The sequence below is a fragment of the Balaenoptera physalus genome (genome assembly GCF_965194825.1).
Source record: "Balaenoptera physalus genome assembly, chromosome: 20".
In the NCBI taxonomy this organism is placed as follows: domain Eukaryota; kingdom Metazoa; phylum Chordata; class Mammalia; order Artiodactyla; family Balaenopteridae; genus Balaenoptera; species Balaenoptera physalus.
In genome coordinates this window covers 18,761,520-18,783,412 of record NC_138901.1, presented here as the reverse complement: position 1 = coordinate 18,783,412, position 21,893 = coordinate 18,761,520, and the positions used below count along the sequence as shown (strand labels likewise).

At 46.0% G+C, this 21,893-nt stretch overlaps 2 protein-coding genes across 7 annotated transcripts in view; one reads left to right on the top strand and one right to left on the bottom strand.

Annotated features, from left to right (window-relative positions):
• FBXL20 (F-box and leucine rich repeat protein 20) overlaps positions 1 to 10,483 on the top strand; it is a 116,771-nt gene extending 106,288 nt beyond the window's left edge. For 2 of the 4 annotated variants that reach the window (XM_082442361.1, XM_082442360.1), the window contains exons 13-15: positions 849 to 905; positions 1,910 to 2,122; positions 3,594 to 5,931. In XM_082442361.1, the coding sequence (XP_082298487.1) occupies positions 849 to 905; positions 1,910 to 2,122; positions 3,594 to 3,701 (378 nt within the window). In that variant the 3' untranslated portion in view covers positions 3,702 to 5,931. Of the gene's footprint in view, positions 1 to 848; positions 906 to 1,909; positions 2,123 to 3,593; positions 5,932 to 6,091 lie in introns of those variants that run through there. The other 2 variants (XM_082442359.1, XM_082442362.1) reach the window with 2 other exon arrangements.
• Positions 10,484 to 10,489: 6 nt separating this feature from the next.
• LOC309650701 (transcription factor CP2-like protein 1) lies at positions 10,490 to 21,467 on the bottom strand. Of its 3 annotated transcripts, none has more exons than XM_082442370.1 (15): positions 20,822 to 21,466; positions 20,199 to 20,350; positions 19,989 to 20,062; positions 19,135 to 19,240; positions 18,920 to 19,026; positions 16,624 to 16,776; positions 16,275 to 16,385; positions 15,701 to 15,798; positions 15,430 to 15,484; positions 15,053 to 15,146; positions 14,580 to 14,670; positions 14,045 to 14,127; positions 13,439 to 13,584; positions 13,242 to 13,293; positions 10,490 to 12,619 (listed from the first exon to the last, which is right to left on the bottom strand). In XM_082442370.1, the coding sequence occupies exons 1-15, from the start codon at positions 20,902 to 20,904 to the stop codon at positions 12,372 to 12,374; spliced, it is 1,653 nt and encodes a 550-aa protein (XP_082298496.1). In that variant the 5' UTR covers positions 20,905 to 21,466; the 3' UTR covers positions 10,490 to 12,371. The 3 variants fall into 3 exon arrangements, with proteins under 3 accessions (XP_082298496.1, XP_082298498.1, XP_082298497.1); XM_082442372.1 differs by having other exon boundaries at positions 12,458 to 12,624; positions 20,822 to 21,465; XM_082442371.1 differs by having other exon boundaries at positions 12,495 to 13,293; positions 20,822 to 21,467.
• Between the last annotated feature and the right edge of the window lie 426 nt (positions 21,468 to 21,893).

Here is a 21,893-nt window from a genome sequence, read left to right as displayed (position 1 = left end):
CTGAATGTTCATAGTTAACCCAGCAGCCTCTTTCTGCCACCCTTAGGGAAAATAACTGACATGCCAATTATCAATCCTGAGTTATGACATGGCTTATAAAAATATGGGCCAGATATCTAAAACTTTGAGGATGTTCCTACATTAATTTTTTTCATGGTGCAGTGTCTTCTGATTCACTTCTGTGATGGTTCTAAGGAGGTCAAACAAAGTCCAGTGGGTGGAAGTTATGAGGGAACACATTTTCATTTGTTTCAAAAACAAACAACTTTCGACAGACCTGTTCAAAGATGACTAGATGAGTTTAAGCCCAGCCTGGATAGATTCTCAAAGAACAGGTTCTGGGGCTTCCCTGGTGGCGCAGTGGTTAAGAATCTGCCTGCCAGTGCAGGGGACACGGGTTCGAGCCCTGGTCTGGGAAGATCCCACATGCTGCGGAGCAGCTAAGACCGTGCGCCACAACTGCTGAGCCTGTGCTCTGGAGCCCACGAGCCACAACTACTGAAGCCCGTGAGCCTAGAGCCCGTGCTCAGCAACAAGAGAAGCCACCACAATGAGAAGCCCGTGCACCGCAATGAAGAGTAGCCCCCGTTTGCCACAACTAGAGGAAGCCCGCATGCAGCAACAAAGACCCAACGCAGCCAAAAATAAAATAAATGAAATAAATAAATTTTTTTTAAAAAAAAAAGAAGAACAGGTTCTGGTAGCTGATGGGATTTCAACCTTACGATTCTGTTATTTGATGATCGATATCAGGATATCAGTCTAAAATACTAGTGTAGTCAAGAATGAGGTATGACCTATGAGTTTTTTGGAATTATACCTAAAATAAACTTATATGTTTCTTTCAGATAACAGATAGCACATTAATCCAACTTTCTATACACTGTCCTCGACTTCAAGTATTGGTGAGTTTGACTGTGGAAGTTTTATGTATCTATTGGATTTAATCAAAACCCAGCTCTTACTTTCATCTTGGTGCCTGGCTACCATTTGGGGAAAGCATATTTCTCCAAATTGTCAACTTACAGAGGACCAAGGGAGGATCTGTGTGAAGGGAGAAACTGAGATAGAAACTGGAAAAGTTAAACATTTTCAGTATCAATGCTTGGAGATTGAAAACTCACATGGAGAGTATGAGTTCTCGCTCCCACATGAATTACACTCCAGCCTGAACAGTGCTTAAATTTCCAGAGATCCAGGAGATGAGATGGCCTGAAATACGGTTTGCTTCACATTGGGACCAAGTGTTCCTATAAAATAGAACCAATCAAGGCTTTACTAGGGGTCGTTCTCTGCTACTGCTTCCAGTAACACTGTGGGAAAACATTCTGGTTGACTGTTCTGTACCTAGGCTTATTTTTGGTGTTTTGTGGCACATTAAACTATGTTTCAGTTGAGGGTTCTGATTTTCGCATGGAGGAACCAGGGATTTAAGGAAAACTCGTAAAGGGAAGAGGTGACCACATCTTACAGCTGTAAGAGTCATCTTAGGTTAATTAACTATTTGGGCATGCCCCTGCACCAGGTATTCAATATTTAGTCCAAATTCCAGAAAATGTTTTACAGGAAAAGCTTGAGCCCCACTTGTCCCTGTAGAGAAGAAAAGTATCAATAATGTGTGTGTGGAGAGCGTGGGGGGACATATTTTGTTTATCAACTATTTCACAGTCATTATAGGAATTCACAAAATATATTTAGAATCACACAGAGAAATGTTGATCATTGATTGTCAAAAGCAGAACCCCAGCAACTCTAGTATGCGTTCTTATTTCACCACACGGCTCCAGTGATGGCTCCATATACTTCAGACTCAAACCAGAAAATTCTCCTTTTTGGTTGCACACAGGCCTCTGGGTAGAAGAATGCCATTAAATATTTCAGTGTCCTTCCTTGCTCTATTTGGCTGCAGAGTCTGTCTCACTGTGAGCTGATCACAGACGATGGAATTCGTCACCTGGGGAACGGGGCCTGTGCCCATGACCAGCTGGAGGTGATTGAACTGGACAACTGCCCCCTAATTACAGATGCATCCCTGGAGCACTTGAAGAGCTGTCACAGCCTTGAGCGGATAGAACTCTATGACTGCCAGCAAATCACACGGGCTGGAATCAAGAGACTCAGGGTAAAGATGGTGGCATCACCCTCCGGCTCTAGTGTTCTCAGCACCCTTTCCTTCTTTCTTTATTTTTTCCCTCCATTTCCTTTTTTTAGATTTAGATTCCTGTGATTATTTATATTTATGTGGACATTCAGCAAAGAGAAAAAAAGATGGAGAGCAAACCTAAGGGTAGATAGTTCTTACCTGTTGTTCCAGATATTTAGTAGGAAAATACCCACTGAAGGGACGAAAAGTAGATCTCCTCCCAGCAGAGTCTCTCTAATAACATGCCCAGAGTCAAAAAAGCACATGCCAGATTTTGGTTCTAAAGGAAAAAAAGGAGTAACATAAAGAAAATATTTAGTTAAATGGGATTTAAAATTTTAATTTGTATTTCCTTTCATAGCAAACTGTTTTGCTGGGGTTCATATTTTTTTAAGGCAACAAATGGATCACGTAGTTTTTTACTTTCTCCTTTTGCCCCATCCTTCGTAATAGACCCATGTATAGCCAAATGACTAAAAGACAGATTGCCAGCAAGGAGCTTATAAAAGACTGGATGAATCTATATGTTGGATTATTCAGCTCAACAGACATTTATTGGAACATCTGCTTGATGCCTGTTGTGGGAAAGGCACTGTGTTAATTTGGCCCTTACAATCAACCTTTAAAATTATCCATGTTGGCCTTATGGCATCTGAGTGCATAAAGGAGCAGCACACTTCATCTTGAGTTCCAATTGACCTCAGTTCCACCTCTCCCTTCAGACCTAGAGGACTGAGAACATAACTGCCATGGGGAGGCCTCGTACCCATAGCTCTTCAACACCAAAAGAGGCGGAAAGCCGCAGGTCAACCAGAGCATCTTCTGTGGCCTACGTACATTAGGGTTTTTGGACCTGCCTGGCTGTCAGGAGTCTCTTCCACCTCTGAATCCTCAAGAGTCACTTAGCACTTTGACACTCTAATTTAGCTATTTATGTGCATGTCTAGACTATAAGTCCGCTAAAAGCAGGATCTCCATCTTGACCATCTTTGCAGCCCTTTTACATAACTAGCACAGTACCTTGAACATAGTAGGAATTTAGAAACTATGTTGTAAAAATTAGAAGCATGTTGTTAAAAGAGGATAATGAGGTTTTTTTTAATATCAGAAGAAACATTGTCCATAATGGCTTGGAAAAAATTAAGTTTTTAAGCGTATATAATTTCTTCCAGCTCTGGGAACACCTTTAGGACAGGTTAAGAGATTAGCATGAATTTCTTCCCCAGTTTTATTATTATGGAAGCAGTTACTAAAGTTATGTGAGCTGATTTGGTCTTTTAGAATAACGTGGGATGGTACAAAGTAGAACCCAGGTCTCTCAACATCCCGTCTGTGCTCAGCCTCTGCCCTGCCCTCATGTACACTCAGTCCCTCAGTGGTTTTTCTGAAAAGCAACGTTGCTCTTTCTGTTTAAGCCCTCTCTCTTAGTAATGTTTCTGTCTTGTTTCAGACCCATTTACCCAATATTAAAGTCCACGCCTACTTCGCACCTGTCACTCCACCCCCATCAGTAGGGGGCAGCAGACAGCGCTTCTGCAGATGCTGCATCATCCTATGACAATGGAGGTGGTCAGCCTTGGTGAACTGAGTATTTAATGACACTTCTAGAGTTACCATGGATCTCCATTGGAAGCGACCCCAGTGTTCCGGGCAAAGGTTACAAAGTGAGGGCAGCGTCCAGATCCCCAGAGCCACACATACATACGCATACCCACTCTCACCCCCACCCACTCTGTCTCTGTGACCAGGGGATTGGGTTCGTGCTGGCTTTATCATGTGGACTGGTAAAACTTAACCATTCCTGTTGGATGTGCCCAGAAGAAAATCATAAGCAAGGTAGACGGAAGGGGGCATTCCAGCAAACCCAGTGTTACCGCTACTGTGGTTTCTTTATTTTGTTAAGGGGTTTCTTTGGCAGTTTTGGAACAGCAGCTGCAGTCCTCCAGGGTCAAGGAAAGCATAGAAAAACAATACATGTTGTATCCAGGGACCAGAGAGAAAATTTCTTTGCATCCTATAAATGGTAGCCATCCATTGTAAGATGACTACAGAGCTTCTGTGCTTCCTTGTTCCCATGCCAACATGCTGAGCATGCTCACAAAGAAGGCTTGTCCATTCCTCCTCCTGTGTTTTAGTATTTGGCCCAGAGGTTTCCTAAATGGTTGCATTGAAATCGCTGTGGTCCAAAAGTGATGACGTATTCACTCAAATTGTCACTTTCTGTAGCACACTGTGTACCTGTCTTTCATTCTCTGTTGCTCCCTGCCGCACTCTTGCTCAGTCTGTCATCTGTGCATAGTCTGCTTACTCACACTCAGTTGTTACTCCTTTGCTGTTGTTATGTTTACAGTTTGCATTTTGGATGATTAGTTGGGGTTACCAAACATTTTTAAAAGAGACATTATCAATAAATATTTTTTAAATTCTAAATTTTACCATTAGGGGACCCTGCCTGAATCTTTGCCAGTCTGAAGGGAAACTATAACAAAAGCAAGAAAAATTATGAGAAGAAATTGAGCTAAGACTATTTTGATGAAAACAAACTTTGCTTTTTGGTTTCTGTTACATCTTGTGATAAATGATAATATGCATGATATGCCCAGTATTCCCCCTGCACATTTTTCCTTCCATCTAACTTAATAAGGAGAGAGAAATGCATTATTAGGAAAGGGTGGAATGGCAAATCCCAAAACTGAACCTGAAAGCTGCCGCCACCCAAGCTCAGATGTGTTGTGTATTCACCGAAATCTAGGTGTGATCAGTGGCATCTAAGATTTGTGTCTCTGAGGTTTGTTCTGCTTTAGCAGGAATGCTGCTAGAGGAGTTGTGCAGTTGAGCCGGGTAGTTTCTCTTTTTTCCCCCCATTTCAGCCTATCAGGGGTTCAAGAATGACCCTATCACAGCTGGTCAACTGTATGTCAGTGTTGATGGTATCATATCTAATGTTGGAGCCTCAAAGGACCAGAACCTGTCAGCCATATCTCTCTTGTGCTCCAGAGTTTCTGTGAATGAAATACTATAGTAGCCAAGTGAAGGCATTGGGGCAGCAGAAAGAGAACATTGAGAGGAAGTAGGGGGTTCAGTGTCTCTTCCCAGCCTGGTCACCAGAGCTGAGGGGAGGGAATTTAGTGCCCATGACTCAGAGTCAAAGAAGAAGCTCCCCCCACCAAAAAAAAAGAAAAAAGAAAAATCATGGAGGATGAGGGAAATAAAATGAGTTTCTGAAGTACGAGAAGTAGACTTCTAAACATCAAGGTTAGAGACCTTGTGTGATTTTTAGTAAGGTGACTTTTTGTCTTTTAGGACATTAATGTGCAGTCCACTATAATCTTAGGTCATCTTCTGCATGATCCAGGCTGTTATCAGGCTTGTTTTAATGCTGTAGGTGCTGGTTCTACCAGCATGTGTAAGAATAAAGTGTGATTTGTTTTTCCACAAGCAATCAGTTGAAAAGGTCCTAGGAATCTGTACTATCCACCATTATTTAGCACTTAATTTATTTTAAATCCCATTTTATTATTGTGCCCTTTTAAGCTCAGATTATGTGTGTTTTTCATTTCCCTTCCCTTATCCTCTTTTCAAATTACCATATAAGGAATATACTTTTTAAAGTGAGACCCACTCTCCTGGCTATACCCCACATATACAGATACACACATGTGCACACACACTTCCAGATGTGGTTGATAATATTCAGATCCCTGGGTCCTCACTCAAACAAAACTAAAAAGAAGAATATTTAGGGGGCAGCTGCTCTAACGTACAAGTTTTTTTTAAAAAAAAAACAACAGTGTCTGAACAAAACCCTGATTTATTAGTGAGTGTGGATTCGAATTTCCCAATAGTTGAAGCTCTTGAGGTACTTCTTTATTTAAAAAACCCTATTCACCAGTACATGAAGGTCTTGGAAATGCTGTTTCTGTTCTCAAAGAGTGTACCCATGTGCAGGTCCATGTGGAGGCGAGCCCTGCCTGTCTGGGCCAAGAACAGAGTCAAGTGAGGGAATAAAGGCCCTGGAGTGTGCAACACTGGCATGTATGTGGTCAGGCAGGAACCTTGTTCCTTTCTGAAGAAAACTTCTGGCCCATCAAGCTTGGAAGGACATGTATTTTTTATGCCAATCTAAAACCTATGTCAGCTGATGAAATGTACCAGGACTTCGAGAACGCAGAACGTGGTAAGTTTTGGTCAAGTGGAAGGGCCCTGCCATCTGAACATAGTATTTCCTGTCTCATCTTCAGGGACACTGTTGAAAATCCAATAAGGCTTTACAGATGTAGGAAAAACTCTTCCTTAAGAAAAACTTATTGGTCCGTTTGTCTGACTCCAGAGCCACTCCACAATATGCCTTCAATAATAAAAAAAATACAGAGTGAACGGAGAGAAGAGATTTGGGATAAGTAAGAAGGTGCCCTCAAAGTTACTATACATCCGGATCATCTCTTTCCTAAGCAGCCTTTTCCCCTTACATTTTTTAGCATCATCAGTATCTTTTACATCTTCATTGGCCCCATCAAGGTGATGATTCCAGGTTTGTTTTTTTTTTTGCATTGACTTCTCCCATGTCCTTCCTATACCCATCCTTGCCCTCTATCTTGAAAGCTTCCATCTCACTCCCAACAATGCTGCTAATTTATTCTCGTGTCTTCAGTTTAGCTTCCTCTTTGGACCCTTGTCCTGATCTGGGCAAACTATCCTGGGCAGCCTTGAATTCAGTAACTGTCATGTAGCTCAGGCCATTTTTCACTGGGTGATCTTTGTTGTTTGCCTACTGAGTTTGAAATCAAACTGTTAGATATGAGGAGTAAGAGAATCTGCCTTCATCCTTTTTCCAATATCTGGAATGTGAAAGCACATCATGCTTTATGTAAAAAAATGTTTTCTCCTCCTGTTCTGCTCTTTAGTGGATGTAAAAGTATTAAGTGGTTTTTATAAATTTCTACATCCATTAAGTTGATTTAGCAGACATATAAGTCAGAAATTTTTCATATTCCTTATATCACATTTTAGAGGGCAACCTGGTAAATATTTTTATGATGCTTTATTTTGAGCTTTCCAAACTGTTTGAATGGTTCAGTATAGCTACAATGCTATATGGCAGTCAAGTTCTTTTATTTCTTCTAATTGCCTTGTAAAATGCATTGTTACTGGTCTGATAACCCACTAATGCCATGGGGGAGCTAAACAAAGTATGAGTTGGAACCTGTCTTGGTTTGAAGTTGTTAGGAAGTGTGAGAGTGTCCCTGGAAAGAAGAGGTGGTTTCCTGCCTGCCTGTGGGCAGCATATCCTTGGTGACTGTATTGTTTAGAGGGGAGGAACACTTGATCATGGTGGACCCTTGTCCATTTAATGTTTATGGAAAGTCAGATTGCTTATGACAGTTGCCACTAGTGAGAGAGGAAGGGTTTAAAGAAAATTGGACTGTTCTGCTTTTTCCCTCCTTGTGTGCATGATTTAAGGTTAGATTTCTATCCTTGTTGTGCATCCTGGCTGACAGACTCTTTCACTGGTATGCTCTGAGCTTCCGGAACATTTTATACAAAGATTGCCTTCTCTATCTGCCCACCAGTTCTAGGATTTTTAACCACCTCAAACCCAGGCGATGTGAATTAGTCAGGTGTTGTCTGAGAAGACATGTAGGATGTTTCATTGGAGGTCTTGAGGCAGAACCCTCCTGCTTACAATGATCTTGGACCAAAGAACGCTAAAGTGTCAGGAGGGTGAGGGGAATTAATAGTCTCAGCCTCTCCTCACCTTTATTTCTATCATAAATTTTAATTGTAAGATTGGAAGATACAGAAAGCTGTATACAACCATGTCGATAGGGTATAATTAACCCAGGTAATTTGGGAATAAAATTTGGCTTGTATTTGCTATATCCAGATGCCCAGACTTAACATCTTGGTTCTCCAGCAAAGAACATGCTGCTCTAACCTTGCCCTCTCCCTTGGGACAAACTTTCTACCTACCAGAAACTACCATTTGAGGCAAGTGAGTCTTCTGTGTGAAGGGCTTCTGCAGCACAGCCCCCCCGTGCCCTCCCAAGGCAAATCTACCTATTTTGCCCATTTTTATTCTTAAGAACATCAGTTCTGCATCTCTGAAGCCTTTGATCCTTTGGGAAGTCAGTAAGAACTTCTCAGCTGAGTCTGAGTGAATCTTTGGAGCCCAAGAGAGTTACCCTTAATTTTCAGCAGAGAAAAAAATTTTTGGACAAACTCACGTGTGTGTTAAGAAAATTCCATAATGCACTTCCTCCGTCTCTGCCCTCTATGTTTGTTGAGTAACCCCTTAGTAGAGGTTGTTTCACAGGTGTTGAGACTCAGTGCTTCCTCAGCCAGGGTAGTTCACTGCCCTTTTAGGAAAAAGAACCATGAACAACCAAAACTGTATCAATTGACCCTGTTTATTTTCTGTGTTTTTCAGTGTCTTGTTTTGAAGAATTGGGGTGGGGAAATATGGTAGTTGACATTCAAAGTAGAGGAGAGAATCAGTTCTGGAAATGGGGTACTTTGCTTCAGGTACAAGCATCTGTCCTGAATATGTAGAAACAGCTGCCTCACATGTGAGTAGGTTTACTTTCCTCTCCATGTAATGAACTCCATGCCCTTCTTAGTAGCAAGGAGGGCTTCTACTTTCTACACACGTAACCAGGGTCATCCAGATGGGGATTGGCACCACTGAACACCACCTGTGCCTCCCATCGGCTTCTGGGCATGATTTTCACCAGGGCAAGAGCAAGTAGGCAGTAAATGAGAATCCCCACCCCAGGGAGAGATAAGAGAAGAGAGGTGTTCAGACACATACCTATTCTCTTCTGCCATATCCCCAAGAACCCAGGGAAATGTTTGAAGTGATTTTTTCTTTTTTTTTAATTAAAGTGGATGAAGAAAGATTTACCCCACTAAGTTTTAGCTTGCCCCTGTCTCTTATACTACTTGTTGTTATTCATTCAAATCTGTACTACACTGCTGCTCACATACATGTATGTGTTTCTTACCTTAGCCTAACCCTTCTCAACCCCTGAAGTCATTATTCTATTTTGTGTTTTCTTTTTTTATGGCACTAGTGAATGAGAACCTAAAGTCTTAGAAAATCCTAACTTGAAAAGGAGTCTCTAACTGGCATGGTTTGATTAATTACTTTACCTTTTCCCCCTAAAGACTTGAATGATTTTCTTCCCTAGTGCTATATAATAGATCTGTAATAAGTGAAACCTTTGCTGCTACTTTTCTGGGTTTACATCAGTTTTTTCCTTCCCTTAAAAATAATTTCTTATCTGTGCTTCTCTGATGACTGTTAATTTCTAATAAGTACAGGAAGAGGTGAACCTGAGATTTCTTCTCTTACTCCCCTCCTCACCCTACCCCCAAATTATACACTAACCTCTAACATATATAAGATCCATGAGATGGGGCTCATCATAAGATGCTTGTGGGGTTTTTTTCTCATCATGCTGCAGCTCTCAGAGCTGGCCCCTGAGGATCTGTGACTACCCAGTCCGAAGGGTTACTACAGGGAGAGAAAGGCTTTCTTAATTTTGCCTTTCTCCATTCCTGTTTTATGATCACCCTTCAGATGCCTCCCATTCTGGCTGCCTCCTTTTTCCTCCCAGGAGTTGCTTCCAAGTAACCTGCCTCGGTCATTTCCCAACTGCTCTCCTCACCTTTGCCCACCTTCCAGTGACCCTGAGAGCACAGACCTGAGAGCTGGGGCCTGTGCAGAGCTCAGAGAACTGTGAGGACGACCCCTGCCTTTCAGACTCTACTTGGGGACAGAGCTGGGTAAATGGTGCTGTGGGAGAAATTTTTATCTTCAAACCAGGCTGTTTCGCCCTTTGCACTGCCCCGCCTCCATCCCCACTCCCCTGAGGAAGGGGTAAAATGCAGAGGATGGTTGACTAGCAGGGTCTGATCCCCAACATTGCCGTCTGGCCTAAGCCTTGTCCAGCCATTCGGCCTGCTGTGGCGTGAGAGCTTCAGTGTGTGGGAGCTGCCGCTTGCTTGTTTCTCCACCAGGCCTGCCCCAACACTTAGCCGGTCCCTGGGGCCAACACAGTTCCCTACGTGGTGACTTAACACCAGCCTCCATTAGCTGTCCAAGCGACTGTGTTTCCACCCAATACTTTTGGCGCTTGAGGATGGGGGGAGGGAGGGAGGGTTATTTAAAATAAATAAAATCCAAGGTGGCAGTAGAGGATTCCTTTTGCTTTAAAAATCTTTGGACTAAAAAAATTTTAAAATTTAAAAAAATGTTTTTTTATATATGAATATATAAAGTAAATTGTTATGTAACTATTATTGTTTCCTGTATGTTCTAATTTTTGGTTTATGATGTAATTAAAGGAAATAAGCTGTGAAGACTTTTCATTTTACTGCGGAAGTAGCCTGACTTGGAGCTGTGATTCTTAACTTCCTTGAACCCTTGATCTGTAAAGGTTCCTGAGGCTGAATGAAGGGGCTTCTTTTTGGCATCTTTATTTTTTTTAATATCCTTTAGTTAGTACCCTTTATTTATTTATTAATTGTTTAATAATCTTTATTTAGTACCTTTTCAGTAGCCTTTATTTAATACCCTGCACTCCACTTGCTTCTAAGAAAAACAGAAGACATAATATAAATCAGAGTTTCTAAAAAACTTTTGTCTTAATTAATTTGATAATAACAATTCAACCTGAGTCCCTTGTCTGTGCAAAGCATTGCCCTTACCTGGACTAGGAAGGGGTGAGGGAGTGGTGTAACGGTTAACCAAACTCACTCCACGTGACCTTGGCCAGTTAACCCCTCTATCTCAGTTCTTTGTTGGTAAAGTGGGGATAACAGTACCTGCTTTAGAGTTGTGAAGATTAAAAGTGATGAGTGGCACATAGTAAACGCTCACATGTTACCTTTTATTCACTTCATTTCAGTATATTTCAGTATCTAGTCTGTGCCAGAGGCTCCTAGGTTGAGAGATGCACGAAGGCTAATGCCTTTGGTCCCTATCCTTTTGGTGGAGACGAGCAGTGGAGCCAAATCAGCAACCTCGATTTAAATCTCAGGGTATCTACCGTGCCCTGAAACACCTTTGGGGAGCCCTGTGGAATCATAGGGCTCACTCGAAATCCTCTCATCCTGCATGAGTTAAATGCCTAATCTGGATTGGTCATCTGGGGCCAGCGGGGTCCCACAGTCCCTTCCAGGGGTGCAAGCAGGTGCCTGCTTCCTTGTCCATATTGAGGCAGCCTTGGCTTTTGAGGGAGCCAAGTTCGAGGTCTTTGAACTTCAATAAGCAGACTTTCCCTTCCCCTGTCCTTTAATCCTGTTAATTCAGCCAGTGTAGAGCCTTCCTCCTTCCTACCTTCCCTAGCCAGAGGCCACCAGGTTTAGGACTCAACAAAGATGATCAGTAAATGATAAATGGGGTAAATGATTAATAATGGCATCTTGGCCTATCTCCCAGTCCGTGCAAATGGGTTTTCTCTTTTCAGTATGTTTGAAATTTTCCATAATGAAAATTTTGAGGGAAGGGGATGAAAAAAGAGGCGTGGAATAAAATATGACCCAAAATCACTTATCTTTTTTAAAAGTACTTTAATATAAAGTTGGTTTTCTACACAGAAAAATACACAGAGAAAATCACTTTCAGGTAGATTATAGGCCTAAAAGTGAAAGACAAAATTAAAGTTTGAACTTTGAAAAACATTCATAGTAAATTATATTTACCTTAATATAGGGAAAGATTTGTTAAGACCTAAAAATTAAAAGATTAATTTTAATTCAACTACATTTCTTAAATAAAAAATAATAAAGCCCTATAGCCTCATTGTTCAAGAATAGCTATAGTAATTCCCAAGTCGCTAGAACTGAAGTTTTAAATAAGCACAGTGATTTAATAGTTGAATAATCTTTTGGAGGCTTTAGTGATTAGTTTTTGCCCAAACTAATTGGGAAAAGAATCCAGTCAGATTTATTTGTTTATATCTCTGTCCCAGACTCCGTCCCTTGCCCTGGTCTGTAAGTTTAAGCAGGGGACGTATCCCCAAGAGGACCGTAACACCAAGAGAATTGGACAACACGTTGAATACATAAATCTTTACTTTTAAAGGGAATGAATAAAATTTTAAATAAACATGAATTAATGCACTCTGTTCAGCAGCACTGCTTGGGGCAAAAGCTCCTTATCCATATTGCCAGGGTTTTTGCCTCACAGGCTTGGCCAGCTCAGCTCAGCAGGGAAGGCTGTGTCTCAGGGGTTCCAACAACTTGCTGTTGAGCAGAAAGAAATGTGAGCCTGGGGGCTGCTTGTCTCCTCCCCAGGGGTAGGACACATGACGATTTGGCTCTTCACCTGAAGCCTGGTGAAGCAGGTGAAGGTTTTAACCAGGCCTCTGGTGAGCACAGGACCCCAGAGAACCAAGGCTGGCACCAGTCTCCTCCTCTTGCAGCAGGGCACCCCTGGGCCTAGGTCAGAACCAGGTAGTAGCCGTCTGGATTCTGCACTGAAAGCAGTAAAAGAAAGAAAGGGCACCACCGGGATGAGATGGGCCCCAACCACCACTAACTACTGTGCTGCTCCTAAACCTCCAAGCAGCCTGCAGTGCCTCTGCCGCACCCAAGTGTTCTTCCAGCCCCACCCTGGATCCAGCTCTTCAGGAAGCCTCCCTGGGTACTGGAGCACAGAGGAGGGATAGAGGGCAGGCATCTGAATAACCAGGACCACAAGCCAGCTGATCAGAAGTGCTCTGCTCCAGGTGGTGTCCAGCAAGCACCTGCCCTTCTGACTTGTATGACTTGGGGTGGGGGGTGGGGGGGGCGGGAAGAGGGGTAGGGGCCTTTCCTTCCCTTCTGATAAACTCCCTGAAACTAGGGCATGTCTCCCTCATGAGAATGCATTTATTCAGTTACTTCTTCCTGAGCAATAAATGGCTGTCTCCTAGCAGTATGACCCTGTCCCTTTGACACAAAGCTGGTGTAGAGCAGATGTTTACCCCTTGATTGGGACACAGCACCTGCAACACACCTTCAGGGAACCTTTTAATCTCATTTAGGAGGCAGTATAAACAATCTTACCCTTTCTAGGGCCTGCGAGACACACCTCTCCCTCTAAAAGCCCTACCTTTCTTCACCACAGCCACAAAGTACGACTCATCCTCAAGATTCTGAACCACCTGCAAGGGAGAGGGGTCACTAAGACAATTCTGTTCTTAGAACCAAACGGAATAAGCTAGGGCAAGGGAGGGGGAGACAGGGCTTGATGTTGGTAGAATGATCCAGGCCTTTGTGGGACCTTGCAGGGAACCGCTGCCGATTTACCTGGTCACTGAGGAGAATGAGGATACCCCCAGGGCCCTGGTGGAAGAGCCGGTGGATCTGATTGGCTGGGAGGGCCAGCAGTTCAGCCAGTTTCCCCATGAGCTCTACAGCACTGAGTTCATCCAGAGAGATCTCTTGATAAAAGCCTGGGGGTGTGGGCAGCACAGGGGCAGGAGTCAGTGGGGGCTGCGGCCCAGAGGGAGCCCCAGATATCAGGAGAAAGGAGAAGACAAGGCGACAGTCTCATTGGGAGGGCCGGGGTCAGGGGAGAAGGAGTAGAGAAGGAAAAAAAATGACGAATCCACTTCACTTTCATCTCCTATTCCTCACCTTTGGGGAGGCCTAGGCTGAGAGGAACCCCCAGTTTAAAGAAGAGATGGGACACCGTATGATAGAGGGACAGGATCAGATGGAGTCAGAGTGTAGAGCATGGAGGAATAAACCCAGGGAGTCATCCTGGAAGGAGAAGACTAGTCATGGAAGATGAGAATGCCAAGGGCACCCTGGGTCCCAGGAATAGTGGAGCGTCACCCTTTCCCCAGGCCAGAAGAGGTTTCATGCAACCACACCTGAGTTTCTTGTCTTCTGAAGAGCCCAGAACCTCACCTGAGTCAGGGTTCTTAGGAACCTCGTTCTCTTGCCTGGAGGCCTCCTGAGCGACATATAAGGTCAGCCGGTGACGGATGGGCCTGGGCCAGGAAAATAGTCTACATTCATACCTGAACTAACAGGTTCCAGTTTTAGCCCCCATCCCTGGGAGAAAACCTGCGTCCTCCCAGGTCTCTAGGGATAGGGGGTCACCAAACTTTTCTTAGGTATTTAGTGAATACTGGACCCTAGGGGAGAGAAGATGAGAAAAATCCATCTCTGTCCCCAGAAATTGAGTGATGCAGATGGGATGGCCACAGAAAGAAGTCACAGGAGCCTAACTTTTAAGCCCAATTCTGCTAGCCTTGCTTGCTCTGTGACCTCAGGCAGGTCGCTGTCCTTTGAGCCTGAGTTTTTTCCTTTGTAAAAAGAAGTGGGGCTAAGTGGTCTTTCAGGTGCCTTTGGCTTGAACAGTCTATGAAACATGAGTGTCAGCTGAGTTGGTAAGTGCCACTACAGTGGGAAGGGGACCCTGGTTGGCAGTGCCCAGCACCTGGCTCTTAGAGTATTGAAAAGGCGGATCCCGTCGGCAGCTCCACAGATCTGGATAAGGTCCTGGCGGGTAAGCTTCAGGAGATCAGTGCCTGCAAAGTCAGACAGGACTAGATTAGGGGAAGAGAGCCCGGGGGTCAAGGGTGGCAAGGGATACAATCCAACGTTAGTCTACAAATAGCCCAGACATGGGAGCCAGACTTGGATTCAAATCCCACCTCTGCCGCTTGCTAGCTGTGTGTCCTTGGGTAAGTTATTTAACCTCTCTGAGCCCTGTCCTCAGGGATAGTGTATAAATTGTATGGGATAATACACGAGAAGAGAGCCTAGCAGCATAGTGTGCTTGCCAACTCTTAGTTCTACATAGAAGTTAGTTGAAGGGCACACAGCAAGCCAGGACAGAGACAGGCTTCCTGCCCGAGTGTCTGCCCTCAGTCCCCTACAGGTCAGGTCCCTACCAGACCCCAGCCTCACCAGTGAAATTGGCCAGCGACCGACAGTAGTTGGAGAACCGGTGCCGATGCAACCACTGCTGTGTCTCTAGGATGGAGGCTCCAGGGTTCAGATCCTGAGGTATAAAGAGAGCGGTCCAGATAACACCGTGGACCCACGGACTGAGAACAAGGTGGAGGGGAAACATGGCCCCTGCCCTTGGAGGTCCCAAGGCTGAGAGGGGAGGCTCATCCTGCCGTAGGGAAGTGCCCAGCACCATCCGCGAACCATTTGGCTCTCTGTGGCCATACCACATCTACCCACCAGGGGGCAGGGCCACCCTATTCTGGAGAGTGAGATGAACCTGCTGAGAAGGCTTTGCAATAGGGGGTGTGGGAGTGTGGAAAGGGAAGACTCACTTGAGCTGGGCTGCCCCCCAAGGTGTCCAAGGCGAATGGTGGTGAGGAGCAGAGCCTGTGGGGAGCAGGGAGTCAGGCTCAGGGAAGCAGGGCGGCCAGTCTCCTGCCCCCCTCATCCTTCCCCAGGCCTGTCCCGGTGTCACCCACGTGTTCCCCAGAGGCTGCCTCAGCTGCACCCTCAGGCCTGCCCCTCCCCCGCTGCCTAGGCTGAGGGGCTCTTCTCTTCATTCTCACCCCCAAGGGCTGACAGAAGGTGCTCGTCCTGCCTCACCTCTCCGGGGACAGGAGCTTGCAGGAGTTGGGGGAGGTCAGAGCAAGAGGGCTCAGAGGCGGGTGGGGTCCCGAACTGGGCTCTGGCCATGGTGAACACTGCAGGTAGACAAACAGCGAGGTTAGCCTGGACATTCGGGCGGGGGGGTAGGGGGTGGGCAGTGGTGGCTGTTGGCCTGCCTTGGGCCAAACTTGGCCCCTGCCCCAGGAGTCCCTGACAAGTAGATCAAGTTCCCATACAAAGAAGAGAGTAAACTAGCCTGCAGCTCTGTTTGGGGGATTTGGGGAAGGCTTCCTGGAGGAGCTACAGCAGGAAGGGAGATGCTCCAGGCAGAGGCAGCGGAAGTGAGGGGCGGCCAGGGCAGGGCAAGGAGAGGCAACCTGCAAGGCGTCAGCTCCCCGGAGTCTTGAACCACAGGCAGTGCGCTTTGTCCTCGCGGGAAACAGGTGGAATCACTGGGAGGCTGTGATGATCCTGGAGCAGTCGCAGCCCCTGAGGCCTCAGTTTCCCAGCGTGTACAACGAGGATCTTTTCTCCGGACCTCCCCTCCCGCCCCCGCACCCAGCACACACACCTCCATGAAGACTGTGCTCTCACAGGCGGTCTGATACTTGTCTCTCTCATGCACGGGCTGTTTCTCAATCTTCTCCCGGTCAGTTTTCAGTTTCCGGTCAGCTCCTTTGGGCTACAGGAGGGTGACAAGGAAACCTCAGAGGCCCTCTTTACCTGCCCACTTCTCATTACAGGAGGGGCTCTGAGAAAGAGACCAAGCCCCATCCCTCTGTGCACGGAGAATGAAACAGTCCCAAAGAGGGGAACCGCAGGCTGAGGGTCCGCCGCAAAGCAGAGCCAGATCCACACAGCCAGCAAGGCGGGGTGACAGCCCTGAAAGGGAGGGGACAGGGCCCCCGTGCTGCATGTACCTTAAACACCTTGATGAGGCAGCCAGCTGAATGCAGGTGCTCCGGCGAAAGCTCCTTGTCACTGGGCTTGAAAGTGTCGATCTGAAGGCGGAAGGGAACGCCTTTCTCTCCACCTTTTTTCCTAGGAGTGAACTCAGTGCTGATGCAGTGAACCTGAGGTGGAAAAGAAGGGTGACTCCAGGTCCCACCCACATTCAAGGGATCTCACCTGAAACCTGTTACCTGTCTGTCACCTGTCAGCCATTAGTCACAGCAACTTCCCACCCCCAACCAGTGTCTATTCTTAAAGCATAACTTTTTTTTTAAGAGGAACAATTTTTTCCAGCTTTACTGAGATATATTTGACATATAAATTGTGTATGTTTAAGGTTTGCAGTGTGTTGATATGATACATTTATATATTGGAAAATGATTACCACCCACCATAGCATTAGCTGCTAACACCTCCACCACAGAAACACCCTATCACATAATTAACCTTTTTTTGGTGGTGAGATCATTTAAGATCTACTTTCTTCTTAAAATATAACTTTGTTAGGTCTTTTCCCTTGTCCAAAATCCCTCAGCAGCTCCCCAAGGTTATGAGATGAGAAGCAAAGTCCCTGACCCTGGCTGGCATTCAAGTATCAAGCTTTTCTGCTCGGCTGCTCTCTCTCCCCCATCAATGAACCAACTGACCTACCACCCAGCCTAATCATCACCTCAGTACACCTGCACAGCTTTTCCTCTACCGGGAAAGCTCTCCCTGCTCACATCTGAACCAGTACATCCCATTCCAGAGTAGGGTTGCCAGTTAAGATACAGGATGCCCAGTTAAATCTGAATTTCTGATAAGAAACAAATAATTTTTTAGTATCAGTATGTCCCAAGTATTTCATGGGACATACTGATACTAAAAAAAAAAAAAAAAAAAAAATTCTTCATCTAAAATTCAAATTTAACTGAGTGTCCTGTATTTTTTTTGCTAAATCAAGCAGTCTACTCCAGGAAGCCTTCCTGACCTGCACACCCACTGTAGCCCTCCCAAAATCTTGTGGAGAACAGCTAAAGGTAGGGAAGCTGAGGCTCACAGAGATTATGTGACCTGGGCAAGGTCCACGCCAGGAAGTGGTGGAACTGAAATTGTGCCACATCCACCTGACTCCTAGTCCGGATGCTTAGACTATAGTGGATACTCAAAAAAGGGACTTGCAGGTGAGTTTTGACAATATTGTTTGATTATAAAAGGAAATCTTTCAGCATAGAAAATATGGAGAACACTGAAAAAGTATAAAGAAGAATACAAGCATTTCCCATCACCCCGCCTCTCAGAGATAGTACTGTTAACATTCAAGTATTGTTTCTTCCTATCTTTTCTCTGGGCAAGGGAAAAAAAACCCACAACTTTTGTACACACACACACTTTTATTTTTACAAAATAGAAATCAAACTTTAAATACAAGTCTGTATTCTGCCTTTACTTATGGGAAAGCAGTTTCTCTTGTCATGAAATATTTCTCAGAGACATCATTTTAATGGCTACACAATTTCCATTATAAACCTGTACTAAACACTTATTTCAAAGTCAATCCTCTTCTGATGGACATTTTGATTATTTAAAATCTCTTAATATAAAAAATGACACTGGCATGAATAGCTGGTAAATATATCTCTGTGTACTTATTGAACACTGCGATAGGATACATTTCTTGAAGTGGAACTACTGGGTAAATGAGTGTGAACATTAAATTTAATAAAATTTGCCCACGTGCCACATACCTACAGAATAGGTGCACCAATTTGCATTCTCAGGATATGAGGGTGTCTGTTTCTCCAAACCTTACCAATAACAGTTTTTAAAAAGTCTTTGCCAGTTATATATATATATATATATATATATATATATATATATATATATATATATATATATATATACACACACACACATATATATATAATTTTTATTAGCATTATTAGCATTTTATATAACACATTATATGTCATATGTGGCAACTATTTTTCCCATTTAATGTCTCCTTTTAATTTTGCCTGTGTATTGCAGACCGTTACTTTTTATGAAGCTAAATTCTGTCCTATGTTTTGTAATTTCTTCCTTTGCCTTAATGTTTAACAAGTCCTTGCCTTTGGTGAGATTTGATCAACATTTATCCATCTTTTTTTCCTCAAGGTGTTTCTGGAAGTGGTTCATTCTTATCACGTCCCCCACCACCACCCAAACTCACCTTCCTTTCCCACCTAGGCTGCTGCCACCCACATCTGACCTCCAGCCTCCTCCCTGTCCCAGCTTCAGACTCACCTGCAGAAAGAGGGAGGTCCTCTTGGTCGGGTCCCAATAAAACTCCACCGTGTTGAGTTGTGAGGGTAGCACTTGGGGTTCTATCACCCCCACGGACAGTGGCACATCTGCAGGCACAGGGTTGCAGGCAGGGAGTCGGGCTCAGCCCTCCCCATCCGCAAGGGCCTCTAAGACAGAAAGCAGTCCTAAAGGGTCCCTGGTCCCTCCCCATTCACCTATGTCCAGGATGCGGTCCCCAGGCCGGCTCCACCTCCACCCATCCAGCTGCTGCTGCTCTGTGTACTGCAGGCGCCGGTCGTGGAAAACCACACGCACCACACTCTGCGGGCACAGGAGGGCGCCTGGGCATTTAGGAACCAGTTCCCACACCTGGGGCAGGCCAACCTTTCCAGCCTCTCCCCCACCTTGCTTCCCACCCTCCAGGGGCAGAAGGACTTAGAATCACTAGATCCGTGTCCAGATGCCACCTGCCACTCACAAGCAGTGAAACTGAGGAAGTAACCTAGAGCCTCAGTTTCCTCATCTGTAAAATGGAGGAGTTAATCCCTTCCCACTCGTAGTCACTCTACCCGTTTCTTTTCTCCGCTGCATTTATCAGTTTGCGATTTGTAAATCAATTTGTAATTGCATATATTAATAATTTGTGTAATTACATGTTTGTCTCACTCAGCAGAATGCAAGCCCCCTGAGGAAGGAAACTGCATCTGTCTCTTTACCCCCGAATCTCTAGCTCATCGAACAGTTTCTGGCAAAGAATGGGAGCTAAATACTTTTTTTTTTTTTTTTTTTGAGAAAGAAGGAATCATGTGTGTGAATAATGCTATGTGAATGTATTTCTAAATCCTGGTTCTGCTACTTACTGGCTCTGTGTCCTTGAGAGAATACTTAACCTCACTGTGCCTGTTTCCTCAACAATTCCTGCCCACCACTGAGCTGTTGTGAAGGTCAAATTGAAAGGTGGACTTGAGAGGGTTCTACTTGACAATGACATCACAGTGATGACATTGGCTTCCTGCCCAGAGGGATAGTCATAGCCAGCTTTTGCCAGTTCTGGAAGGGGTGCGCCTACCTTCAGCAGCCGGGGCCCCTGGGTGGCATCGCCCAGTCTGGGGTTGCAGAGCATCCTCACCTCATAGGACTGGCCTGGGAGAGATTAAGGGGATGTGTGAGCCCCACTCTGAGGGGCAGAGATGCTGCCTGCCACCCCCAGCCTGCCCTGGGCCCCGCCTCCAGAGCTTGCTGCCTCACTAGCCCCTCTCCTTCCCCAGGCCCAGCTCACCCTGGTTCAGGTAGGTGAGGGTCTCCTCCTGCTGCTTCACAGCTGGCGAGGTAGCTGCACAGAGCACGTACTGGAAGGCGGGGCAGGGCGGTTCCGCACGGGGGATGTTGGGCAGCTCTTCCTGCTTCAGGTAGGGCAAGGGCAAGGCCTCCCTGCCAGGGAGAGGAGGGCACTGCTGGCTTTCTGCCCTGTCCACCACATCCTCTAAGAGGTTTTGACTCTTTCTGCCAGGTTCTCCCTTCAGGGAGCCCACAGTTTGCTGTAGCAGGGGGCCTAAGGGGCCCCTATTCAGCTCCTCTGGCCTCCAGCAGACCTCCCTTAAGGTACAAATCCCAGATACTACCAAACATTTGCAAACATCTGCTATCAATTACTTGTTTGCACCCTCAGGGCTTGCCTGACACCCAGTGAATGCTCACCACAAGTGTCCTGAGTGGGTGGGTGGTCAGGATGTTTTGAGATGTCCTGGGACCCACTGAACTCCAGGTACATTTGACCACTTCCCCACCCCCAAAGGAAGGCAAGAGCAGAAGGCCCACAACCTTTGGCTTGAAACAGATGGTCCATCTCAACTCCGAGCAGGGCCTTCCTCGGGCACTGTGGGAAGGGGGTGTGGCCCTTACCTGAGCAAGCTGCTTGGTGGCCCGGGGTACAGTTCCCCGGGGCTGGGCCACAGGTGCTCCGGCTGGCTGTGCCAAAACAGCATCTTGCAAAAAGAGCAGGACCAGCTGTGTCACAGAAAACTCAGCACTGGGTTGGGCTGGACCCACTGGGCCATCCACCCGGGGCCTCGGGCTTTATATACAAGAGCATAGCCCCAAAAGGGTGGGGCAAGGCCTCAGCCTCTTATTGGCTGAGCAACAGGGGCTCTAGGAAACTCAGGACCTATTAGGCAGCCCAAGCTGGGGGAAATCAAGAAATGGCATCCCTAGGGCTCCCCACCAATCATTAACTCAAAGGGGAAATGGTGGTGCAGCAAAGCAAGTCACCGGGATGGACATCCACTGCCCCACCATTCCCCCAGAGGCCCAGAACAACGAGGGGCACCCTCAGGCTAAAAGATGGGCCCCAGATCCATAAGCCATGTAGAGACCTGGAGACCCACGGGCCCAGACCCCTCACAGGACCCCGTGGGGGGGGGGGGGTGGAGCCTGACCACTCCAGGGGATGGAAAGAGCGACAAACAACATCACATGGACCGACAAAGGGCCTTTGCTCCCCCTGGCCTCCTTCCTTGTCTCTACCCACCCCCCATACACACAGGTGCAGTGATGGCCTGACACCTGTCCTGTCGCTGGGGGCTACCTGGCTAGGGGACTGGAGTTTACAGAACATAGTCCAGCTTGCTGTGGAAACAACTCGGGGTTGGTGCTGGGAGACAGAGCGTGCCTGTGAGGAGGAGGGGTGGGCCCGGGAGAGCCCCCCTCCCAGGGAGGTAGAAGGAGAGGAGCTGCAGCTGGGCTGGTTTCTCTGCCCCTCCTCTGCCCTGGGGCTTGCGGTGCACTGTGTTTATGGACAAATACAGTCTGCCTGGGGCACGGCCGCCTTCCCCAGGCTCAGCCCCTGTTGTCACTGTACACAGTCAGCTCAGGGGGCCCCCTGCCCCCACCCCCCACTACTGTGTTGGGTGTAAATAGATAAGGGCCTTGCAGAGAGCACAGACGGGGCTCTAAAGATGTGGCTTGACCTCATGTG